General features: G+C 39.3%; 1 protein-coding gene and 1 pseudogene across 1 annotated transcript; both read right to left on the reverse strand.

Annotated features, from left to right (window-relative positions):
- Nucleotides 1–3,180: 3,180 nt before the first annotated feature.
- On the reverse strand, nt 3,181–4,970 carry DEFB128 (defensin beta 128). The gene is made up of 2 exons (XM_045883848.1): nt 4,922–4,970; nt 3,181–3,416 (listed from the first exon to the last, which is right to left on the reverse strand). Exons 1-2 carry the CDS (start codon nt 4,968–4,970, stop codon nt 3,181–3,183), a joined length of 285 nt encoding a protein of 94 aa, XP_045739804.1.
- Nucleotides 4,971–9,536: 4,566 nt separating this feature from the next.
- Nucleotides 9,537–11,550, reverse strand: LOC123850603 (tyrosyl-DNA phosphodiesterase 1-like; annotated as a pseudogene).
- Nucleotides 11,551–11,909: the final 359 nt, after the last annotated feature.

Genomic DNA, 11,909 nt, shown 5'->3' on the forward strand with positions numbered 1-11,909 from the left:
TTCATGATCATTATCAAAGACCCCCAAAGAGATGGGTGTCCCCAACTGTTGGGACTTAGTAGAAAAATGTATCTGAAACATTCTGGCAATTTAAAAATGTTCTATGAATAAGATTTTGGAGAATGTTCTAAAACAGATCCAAGAAAAATAAAGTACCAATAATACTGCCTGTGCCAGAGAAGTGCATAAAATACAGGATTTCAATTTAATTTTGTATATAAAAATAAGGTGGACAAAAAAACATGTGCCTAACAATACTGACCACATACACTCTTCTATGAGTATGAAGGGGATACAAAAAGGATAACAGGAAAAGTCAAAGCAAAGATTAGGTCCACCCATTCAAAGCAGAATTCAAGGTTTAATTTGTTCATTATACCTCTCTCTCCTGACTCAGGCAACATTTCACTGGTTGATCTCATACTAACTAAGCCAAAATGGATTCTTGTTTCTAATATATCAATGGACTCACATAGAGTAGAGGACACATACAGATTAAAGACAATGGGCAAGACCCATCTTCATATCATAGTGACAAAATGGACATTCCTTAAAAATGCCTCTGGTGACCCATAGTGATGGAAGCCTGAAAAAGAGGAGCTTATGAAGTGTTGCAATAAAGAAAGGGCTTTCTTACATGGGCCTCTTGAAAAACCTCTCTGAGAATTAGATTGAAATAGTCATACATTAGTTTCCATGGTGAAATTGTCAATAAAATAATTTCTAATTCTACAATTTAGTCTGGTCCTTGTTTCCTATACACGTCTCCAGGATTCTCAAAAGCCACAACTACTAAAAGGAAGGTCTTTATAGGCTCTTAAAATGTTAACATATCCATTTAAATATGTGTCTCCCTGTCCTCCCAGTGAAATGAGATGGTGAGCTGCACGTGGAGGAATAAGGCCCATTGATTTCTTTATCTTGGATGAGCAAATGGTAGCTCCACAAGTTATTTATGACCAATACCTTAACCAGGTTAAGCAACATCAATGGATGGTACCACAAGATGTTCTGTTCTGTTCATCTGGAGAGCATCATTATTTACTAAGATTTTATCTAGCTCATAAGGAGCTTCTTAAATATGTCTCATTTATGAGGCTTTAAATTTCACAATATTTTTATTTATTTTCAGTTTTATTGAGGTATAATTGACTTACAAATTGTAAGATATTTAAAGGGTACATCATGGTGTTTTCTACTGGGTATTTACGCCAAAGACACAGATGTAGTGAAGAGAAGGGCCATATGCACCCCAGTGTTCATAGCAGCAATGTCCGCAATAGCCAAACTGTGGAAAGAGCCGAGATGCCCTTCAACAGATGAATGGATAAAGAAGATGTGGTCCATATATACAATGGAATATTACTCAGCCATCAGAAAGGATGAACACCCAACTTTTACATCAACATGGATGGGATTGGAGGAGATTATGCTAAGTGAAATAAGTCAAGCAGAGAAAGTCAATTATCATATGGTTTCACTTATTTGTGGAACATAAGGAATAGCATGGAGGACATTAGGAGAAAGAAGGAAAAAAATGAAGGGGGGGAAATCAGAGGGAGAGATGAACCATGAGAGACTATGGACTCCGAGAAACAAGGGTTTTAGAGGGGAGAGGGGATGGGGGGATGGGTTAGCCCGATGATGGGTATTAAGGAGGGCACATATTGCATGGAGCACTGGGTGTTATACAAAAACAATGAATCATGGAACACTACATAAAAAACTAATGATGTACTGTATGGTGACTAACATAACATAATAAAATTTAAAAAAATAAAGGGTACATCATGGTGTTTTAATAGATGCGTATGTCATGAAAGGACTCCCTCCCCATCTAGTTAATTAACATACCCATCACCTCCCATATTTACTTGGTGGTTTTTGGTTTTGTTTATTTTTATGTGTGTGTGTGAGAACATTTTTTTACTGTCTTAGCACATTTCAATTACACAATACAGTGTTCTCAGCTATGATCACTGCATTTCACATTAGATACTCAGACTTCATTCACCTTGTAACTGAAAGCTTGTAAATTTCATGCTATTAACAAACAATTGAATATGTAATGTTTTCAAAGATTCTAAGGGTAATATTGTCTAAAACTTGTGTTTGTTTTGCAGCAAACCATTACAGAGGCCGTGGGTACCCTAAGCAGTGAGAGTGACCTCACCAAGCTCCTTCCCCGGGACATACACTCAGCATCCCAGCACCAAACCATCATAGCTTTGAACTGCGTCTGTGAGCATCTGTGCTTTATCTTGATTTATTTTTTGCATCCCTTAGCAAGATGTGTCCTAAAGTATCAGAAAAGCCTAAGAGAGGTTATTTTTTGGGTCTGGAACACTCAAAAATTTTTCCATATAAGTTCATGGTAATTGCTTCTTCACATTACATCATTCTGGCCTATGAAAGTTCTCGTAGGATCACTCTATTTTTGGATAGCAGGGGAAACCTGTATTGGAATTATCACTAGCTGTCATCACTGCCCATTAGACCTGGCCAATAACTGTTATGAAAATGTTCCAATATCTTGCCTTCTTTTAATGAACTCTTGGTTGTTAGCAAAACCCTTATTTATCCTACACACACAAAGTTGGGACATTTAGATCTGCTTAGACACAAGAAACTTCATTTAAAAGAAGGGCACCTGGGTGGCTCAGTCAGTTAAACATCTGCCTTTGGCTCAGGTCATGATCCCAGGGTCCTGGGATCAAGCCTCATGTTGGGCTCCCTGCTCAGCAGGGAGTCTGCTTCTCCCGTGCTCCCTCTGCTGGTCCCCCTGCTTTTGCTCTTCTCTTTCTCTGTCAAATAAATAAATAAATAAATAAATAAATAAATAGTAAATATCTTTTAAAAGAGGAGTAATACTTGAAATGCTATGAAATTGCATAGAAAATGGAGGAGCTAACTTCCACTTCTACCAACATTTTCATTTCATCTCTGTATCACCCATCTTATTAGTATATGCCTGGAACATTATAACTATTCATTTATGGTTAAAGTGTTTAAAAAAATGAGTGAATACATTAATAAATAAATCCAGAGAAAAGCATAAAATTTTATTATGTGGAGAATCAAGTTCACAGAAGAAGTAGATAACTCTTTTGTTCCAGGTCGTCGAAGGAGGTGGCACTTCTGATTTAGGAAGAGTGGAGACCAGTGAAGCAAGTGCTTGATTTACAGTTGCACCGTGAGAAGTGTGGTGGTGGGTAAAATGACATAGTCTATCTTCCCATCAGGCTGTGGTAAAGAGTGAGGTGACTCTGGGGCTTTCTTGTGTTTTTTGTTTTCGTCTTCATTAACACAACATAATTTCCCATTTAGACATGCCATTTCATATATTTCCCCCATTCCGCATTTCTTCCGGCAGTAGCCTGTTATAGTACTAAAGCATTTTCTGGGTCGCGCTGTATCTGTGCCCAGGAAACAACATTGAATGCAGATTAGTTTCTGGGGCAGAGTAGAAGTATTATGTGGTTCCCACAAGCTTTGGCCTCCTGTGCTTCCAAAATGAACCTTACAGTGATAAGAGAAAACTAAGAGCCTCCTCCTTGAAAATCATCCCAAATTAAGAACATCAAAACCCCATGCTTCTAGGCAATACCCAACTGGCTCTGATAACATTAGAACTTACATGACAAACAAGAAGAGAGATCAATTCATGGTTATCAACTGGAGCTATGTCCCACTCCTGGACTCTGGCAAATCTGACCTGTCTTCCATGCTCCAAAGTCAGTACTCCCTCAGCCTTACCCCAGTTCAGTGTCCCCAGAGAGTACCAACTTACCACCATGGCACTATTCAGAGCCAAGTTAACTTTTAAAAGAGTACCACAGACAGGACTTTTTAAGTTAAGAGAGAAATTGGGTTTCCTCACTGACATGAACAGTAGAAATCTCCCTTTGCCAAGGCCAAGACTTCATGGGTCTCAGCAATAAATGCTGCTGAGAACTTCCCTTATTCAGCTTCTGTGTCTTCATGCCCATGATCCTCCTGGCTCCAATCTCAATCTCTCTCTCTTCCTCTCTCTCTCTCTCCATCCTCCTTTTTATCTCAGATAAATGTGTTGCCCAGGGATCAAATTCAATTCCATGTGTACCCATCTCCCTAGAGATCCAACTGTCACTAAATCACCTGTTTCCAATTCTTTATATGTCCCTGTACACAAATTTGGACAAGCTCATGGAACAAAGAGGGAAAACAAAGACATTTCCTCACATGAAAATTCAATCATTATGAAATCGGGTCATTATACTCAATTGACAGATGAGAAAACTGAGATTCAAAGGGAATAATTAGGGGTGCCTGGGTGGGTCACTTGGTTGAGCATCCAACTCTTGGTTTCGGCTCAGGTTGTGATCTCAGGGTCCTGGGATTGAGCCCCCTACTGGGCTCCATACTCAGCGGGAAGTCTGCTTGAGGATTTTCTGCCTCTCCCTCTCCTCCTCTCCCCACTCTTTCTCTCTCTAAAATAAATAAATAAATCTAAAAAAAAAAAAAAAAAAACAAAGGGAATAATTAGCTCCATTCATACAACTAATCAGTGATCAAGATATATTTTAACCTCACATCTACATGATTCCAAAGCTTGTGCTCTTCTCATTACTGTTGTAAAGGCTGAAAATGAGTTTGAATGAAAAAAGAGATGGTAGGGTTCCTGAGTGAAAACCACGTTCAACATTATAATGATAATTCTAGATGATGGGTTCATGCCTATCTTTGGAGAGGACTGCTGAGAGTACAGCCCTGATGTCTTCTTACCTCTTAACTCCCCAAATGCTTTCTTCTAAGACACAGGCTTAAGGAGAGTGGGTACTTTTGATGATATTGGCAAGATATCAACAATCTCAAAGGCCCTAACCCCACTCCTACAGACAGTAATATCTCCTAGGATTTTATGTATATTTGGACAAGTTACCTGTTGGTACCTCAAACTGCAGAATAATGAGAACCAGAAACAGCTTCATGTTTACAGACTTCCCAAGAGAAATAGGCAGCACAATTTCTTTGTCCAGTGATCTCTGTCACAGAGTTTTTCAAGATGAGACAAGCGCTTTCGGTGCTACCAGCATTCTGAGCTCTCATTTTAACCCACATCGATGGACAGGAAATCCAAGTCCACCCCACCTTCATTCCATATATGGAATTCACAATCACAGAATGTTCCATTGCATCACACCTACTCTTCTTTACTCAGGATAAGAACTCCCAGAGAGCAGGAACATTGATTTCTCCACCTGGGCCATCAGCACAATTGGATCAAGGCTGGTTGGTCATATGTTCTTGTTTGTATGAGTCACTCCAAGTTTATTCCTCTCGTTCCAATATCCCATCCAGCTAATGCCACCGTTTACTCACAAAAGTTATCCATTTGGAAGATTAATTAAATCATGAACTAATCAAGACAGACACATATGCACATCCAATAATAATTACATTTTTTTAATGTACGAAACTTCCAGAAAGTCATCTGGGAGTAAGATTGCATTTAGCTTTGGCTAGATAAATTGATATTTTTTCAGAGTCTCCCATAAGGTCTTCCCCAGTACAGCTCAAAAGATCAAATCTCTTTAGTACAGTGTTCAACTCATTAGGAAATGGTCCCTGCTCACCTCTCCTAGGCATTTTACAGAACCACTTATGGTTCTGCCAAATTAGTGTGGGTACCTCAACCCAACTTGTTACTTCCATAATCTGTTTCTTTGCACAAATTTATATCATGCTCTCCCATCCTGTCCATCGAATTGGCCCTAATGAGCTCCTAATTTTACTTCAAAACTAAGTTCAATCATCTCCACATCTATGAAAGTTTCCCTTGACCCAACTAAATAGAGCTGCAAACTACCTTCTTTGTGTCAACATTGTATCTTGTCCATATTTTTCTTGGCAGTCACAATATGTCATGTTCCAATTATTTGTTCATCTGCAATAATCTACGTGCCCCTCAAGGGCAGGCCACTGGCTTCATTCAAGTTGGAGTTCTTAATGCACAACACAAAACTCATACTATATCCTCAGTATGTAATTACAGAAAGAATGATTGCAAAGTACAAAAAAAAAATTATTGCGACATAAAATAGCCCAAGACAGTATTAAAGTTAATTAAGACATTTTGTAAAGAATTTTGTTTACCATGTTTTATAATTTCTGGACACCAGAACTTTGAACTTACAATAATTAGGACCTACCCAAATATCTTTCTGTGACAGTACCTGAAAGAAATTTGGAATATGTGAAGGCTGAATAAATATCTGTTGATGATGATGAAACTTGTATCACAACATAGGTTCAGGTTAGGGCTAGGGTTAGGAATGAGTATTGTGTATAGCTTATTATGTTAACCAGTAACCAGAGTGAATTAAATTTGTCAATGAGGAGGAAGTATCAAATGCTACTGATACGTCAAAATGCAGAATGAGAATTGACCAATGGCCCCACTAGATTTGCACTAGCCCCACCAGTATCTCATTTGGCCTCAGCTCCATGACCTCTTACATGCGCCTACTAGATGACAAATGCATTTTGTATACATTACTTACTTGAAGCATTACAAGAACATTATGAAGTACAAACCTAATACCTCTCTCCTTCAAATTGGAAAACTACAATTTAGGGAACTGGTGATGTGTCCAATGTCACACAGCTAGTAAGGAATGAGCTAGGATCGACCCAGGTCTACATGAACCTAAAAGTAAAGGCCTTAGCCATTGTGCTAACCTGCCTCTCCAGTTGCCTCCGGAAACAAAGACAAAATATTCAAATACAAGATGAAGATGTTGCTTTGTTCACAAAATTTATTGTCCTGCACTTGGCTGGACATCCTCCTCCCATCCACCTCCTTATATCCACTCAGCACTCAGAGAGCTGCCTCTATTGAGAGAATTCATATTTCTGATTTCCACAGATGACATTGTTACAAGTAATATTACTTGCTTGCTTTAATGGATTCCTAAATCTGTTTGTCAACTCCTTAATATCAGAGGGACTTTCTGCGATCTTTGTGGGGCACAAGAAGTACACAGTCTCCTCATTTTCAAAGCCCTTTGTGACTAAGTAATAGATTTCCCCTTGAATAGGCTGAGATGAATAATTAAATGCTGCATTTTAGTCATGGTCATTAAAAAAAAAATCACTCATCAACATTTGTTACCGCACCTCCCACTGTGACCCATAGTTGTACAAATTGCTTTTAATACCTTACTTATAAATGAACTTTATATGTGTTTAATTTCTTAGAAATATTCTCTGAATTCTACTTAAGATGCTATCTTCCTAAACTCTAGAATAGGCTGGATCTAGGCAAGAAATAGAATTACTAATTCCCTCTTAAAAAGGCTGGATTCTTTTGTTGTTCTTTGTTTAAGGATGTGAGGAAGTTGAATTAACATTTAATGCTAGAAAAATCAGAAAGACACATAAACAAAAAGGTGAAAGTAGACCACCCATAATCTTTCCTCTGTTAACATTCTGGTGTTTAGCCTTCTAAATATTTCACTCCAAAAGTAATTTGACAACTGTGTAAGAGGTAAGATGAAACAAAGTAAGCTTGCTTGCTTTTCAGTCACTGAGTTTAAAATAAAGTCTGCTAGGGTGACTGGGTGGCTCAGTTGGTTAAGCGACTGCCTTCGGCTCAGGTCGTGATCCTGGAGTCCCGGGATCGAGTCCCGCATCGGGCTCCCTGCTCGGCAGGGAGTCTGCTTCTCCCTCTGACCCTCCCCCCTCTCATGCTCTATCTCATTCTCTCTCTCAAATAAATAAATAAAATCTTTAAAAAAAAATAAAAATAAAAATAAAATAAAGTCTGCTAGTCAACACTCCCTAAGCACACACATACTAATACACATACAAAGTCTACATTCACCCTCCAATTCAAGAAACAGGCCTATTGGCAAAACAGGCATGACCCACTACAGAGGAACCACATTCAGCTGCCTTTACTAATCTACCATTATGCTTAAATATAGGTCACCAGATAGTTTCAGGAAAATAAACAATGTAAGAGAAGAACTTAAATGAACAATAAGGATGAATAACCTCAAAGGAAATAAAGCTAATAATGAGGACAGAAGAGAATTATTAAAAATCATAAAATCTGGGGCGCCTGGGTGGCTCAGCCGTTGGGCGTCTGCCTTCGGCTCAGGTCATGATCCCAGGGTCCTGGGGTCGAGCCCCGCATCGGGCTCCCTGCTCAGCGGGAGGCCTGCTTCTCCCTCTCCCACTCCCCCTGCTTGTGTTCCCTCTCTCTCGCTGTGTCTCTCTCTGTCAAATAAATAAATAAAATCTTTAAAAAATAAAAAAATTAAAAATAAATAAATAAAAATCATAAAATTTGACTACATAAAATGTACATCTTAATAACAAAATGCATGCAGGAGAAGGTTCAAACCAGTATAAGATTAAAAGATAATCAGAGTAGAATAAAATTTGTAAATGCATTATATACCATAAGAGGATTAAAATCCATAATATATAAAGAATGTTTACAATTCAATAACAAAATGACAAATGACCTAGTAGAAAATAGGCAAACAATATCATAGAAACACAACATGTATGCATCTCTTGCAGAACGTTGATATAAATTTAGAAATATAATATTCATTTTAAGAGAATCTGCTTGTAATCCATAAATTGTCTCACAAAATAAATTTATTTGGGTAAGATTGTGGGACCCAGTTAGGGTTGCAATTTGCTATGTATTACTGTTCCTTCTCTTTCCACTGTACTCTTGAGACCTAAGTATACTAGGAATGTGTCATATTTTTTTTAAAGATTTTATTTATTTATTTGACAGAGAGAGACAGTGGGAGAGGGAACACAAGCAGGGGGAGCGGGAGAGGGAGAAGCAGGCTCCCGTTGAGCAAGGAGCCCAATATGGGGCTCAATCCCAAGACCGTGGGATCATGACCTGAGCCTAAGGCAGACACTTAACAACTCAGCCACCCAGGCGCCCCCGAAATGTGTCATATTTTATGAAATGCACATTTGGACCTTTTATGTGTGTGTGTTTGGACAATAATTGTAAAACATTACACAAAAAGCATATAAATGTCTCACATAATTAATATTGGCTCATAAATTGTATTTGCTTAAATCCTAAAGATGTAAGTGCTTTAAGTAGCTTTAAATATGCCATTTAATATGGTGAGCACTGTGAATTGTGTAAGACTAATGAATCACAGACCTATACCCTTGAAACAAATAATACATCACATGTTAATAAAAAAATTTTAAAAATATATATGTCATTTAACTATTTTTCTCCTTTTTCCCCAGAACTAATAAAAGATTAAAGTGTTTGAAATAAATGATGTCATAGTTTTATCTCCTTGCCGCAGTGTGTTTCAGATCATTTCATAAAATCAAAATGAATCTGAAGTTTTATTTGTTTTGGTTTTGTTTTTGTTTGAGCTATGCAGAGTTTTGTTAGGGGTGGAGATAAAACTTTAAGGGTGAACATCCAGTACAAATAAGAACATCTATTATTTGGGGCTTGATGTCTTATACCTAAATTTCACAGTGCTTTAAGATTCTCAGGGCACCCACATATTCCCATGTGTATCTGGTGCTTTGGTATAAGGAATGTTCCAAATCCACGGCCGATCTTTACTTCCATACAGTTCTGGAGGCAGGTCATATGGCACAGGAAAGGCGGCCACTGGCTCCTTGCTCCCTGAGAAGAATTTCTCTTTTACTATGAAGCTGTCCAGACCAAATGCTGACGGCAGGAAAAGGGACCCCAAACTCATAGGAATGGATCATCAGCTGGGTGCCGCTCTAGTTCTCTAATGCTCCCCAGGTGGCCTTGACAGATTTGTGCTCGTGACAAGGAACCAAGCAATTTAACTGAACTCTGGAGAAGGTCTTATATATGTTCTAATATGTGGCATAGCATTGCTGCAGCCCGATGTGTCAGCTGACCATTTGTGAAAACAGAAATGAAGCCAATTCTGTTTTTCAGCTGTCTGGGTGCTATAGGGAAGACAGCCCCCAGCTGGATATTCTTGTAAGCTGGTTCACACATTTTCCACAGAAGGACAAATCAGGTGAAGAGGAACGGCATTTTCCCTGGGGTCCTGCTTTCTTGCCCCAGCATCACCAAGCTTTCTTTAAACTCAGAACACGGGGTGCCTGGGTGGCTCAGTCATTAGGCGTCTGCCTTCAGCTCAGGTCATGATCCCAGGGTCCTAGGATCGAGCCCTGCATCGGGCTCACTGCTCAGCAGGAAGCCTGCTTCTCCCTTTCCCACTCCCCCTGCTTGTGTTCCCTCTCTCGCTGTGTCTCTGTCAAATAAATAAATAAAATCTTTAAAAAAAAATAAAAAATAAAAAAAATAAACTCAGAATACAACCATTTCGAGTCATCAGCTCCCATAGACCCAATGCTTGAAAACTGACCTACTATCCGGCCAAGACTCTCCTTTAGGTATGGATGAGGCATTCTCTTTCAGAAGGTTTCTAAGCCTAAAATGTCCCCAATTATCTTTTTGATTTCCTTGAAAGTGTCCTGGGGTTGATCCAATAAGATAAACATTGGTTTCAGAGAAATCATGCTTATGGATGATATCTATCCACTCCTTGAGTGAAGGAGCATTATAAGCCATCAAGTAGCTGATGAGATCAGCTTTAAAATGTGTTGTTGATTCTCCAGATCTGTGGGTTCCATGGATAATCCATAGGTATAAGGGGCTCAACCGTATTCCCTGAGTTTTCTGGTGCCAGTCAGCATGGATGAGGTTGGAGATGTGTGTGACAATCCGGAGGCCTTCTTCTTACAGTAGTAACATCATTTTCCTGGCAGAGGGAAATGTTTTCATAAGGCTTGGCCTGGGAATGTAAGTGAGCCTTCAAGTCTCATTTATCTCCATGCACAAGCAGAATTGGTTTCTGAACTCCGGTGGATACTGTTTTATGAGCCAGTCTACGTCAAAGCAGTAGTTAAACTGAGCTGAAGATACAAGTATCCCAAATAGAGGAGACAGAATATCCTTGATGTGGAGGGCTCCAGAGTTATACTTTGACTTAATTCCCGAGACTCTAGTGAGGTAAAATTGGAAGGGCTTCCCTTTTCCCAACATGCCCTAAATGTCTTGGCCTTCCCCTGAGGTTTCTTACTCCTCTTCCTCCTCTTTTAGTCCCTGGTGGGCGGGAGGGACATGATTTCCAGTGCTTTGGGCAGCACTGTCTTTGGGAGAAGAGATGCCACTCTCCTCTTTGACCACCATGTTCTTAGCCTGCTTCTGCTGTGTTCCTGGTTGCAACTCATCATTGCTGCTAGAGAGACACCAACCTAAGTCTTCCTGGGAACCACTCTTCTGTCTTTTGGGAGGTGAAACTTGTGAATCTGTGTTGCTGAACTTCACAGGTGTTAATTTTCTTCTATGGGCAGCTTTCCTAGCCTCAGAACAGTGTATCTTAGTTCATTTGCTGCTCCCTGCCCAGCATGCAGGAGGGAAGAAGTAGATAGCTTGTCTAGTTTTGGCTTTTCCTCCTCATGTTCATCACTACTGGACACTGTCCACTTCCCATAATCACCGTCCTGAGACATACTTCTGAAATTTCCAGAGCCGGTCTGTTTTTGTTATTTTTATAGTTAAATAATACCATGAAAGGCGAATCTAAAATAGAAGAGATATCACCTGTGGCTTTGATGCAGCATTCCACAGCATGCCAAAATAAGAATTTTCTCCGGGGGCGGGGGGGGGGTAGTGTGTGTACGTGTGTGTGTGTAGGGCTACCCATGTCTGCCTGATTTTCCGGTCTTTTGTTGATGAAAACTCTCAGGTCAGAGGAACACAAGATAAAAGAAAAAGATCATATTTAGTAATGAGAAATAAATGGCAATTGATAATTACGGAATCTGTTTTCAGCAGATTGGCCTTAGAAATGGTCAAAACAGGTCTCTAG

Source organism: Mirounga angustirostris, unplaced genomic scaffold (assembly GCF_029215605.1).
Source record: "Mirounga angustirostris isolate CCGP_5_RB_7025 unplaced genomic scaffold, mMirAng1.0.hap1 SCAF_10, whole genome shotgun sequence".
In the NCBI taxonomy this organism is placed as follows: domain Eukaryota; kingdom Metazoa; phylum Chordata; class Mammalia; order Carnivora; family Phocidae; genus Mirounga; species Mirounga angustirostris.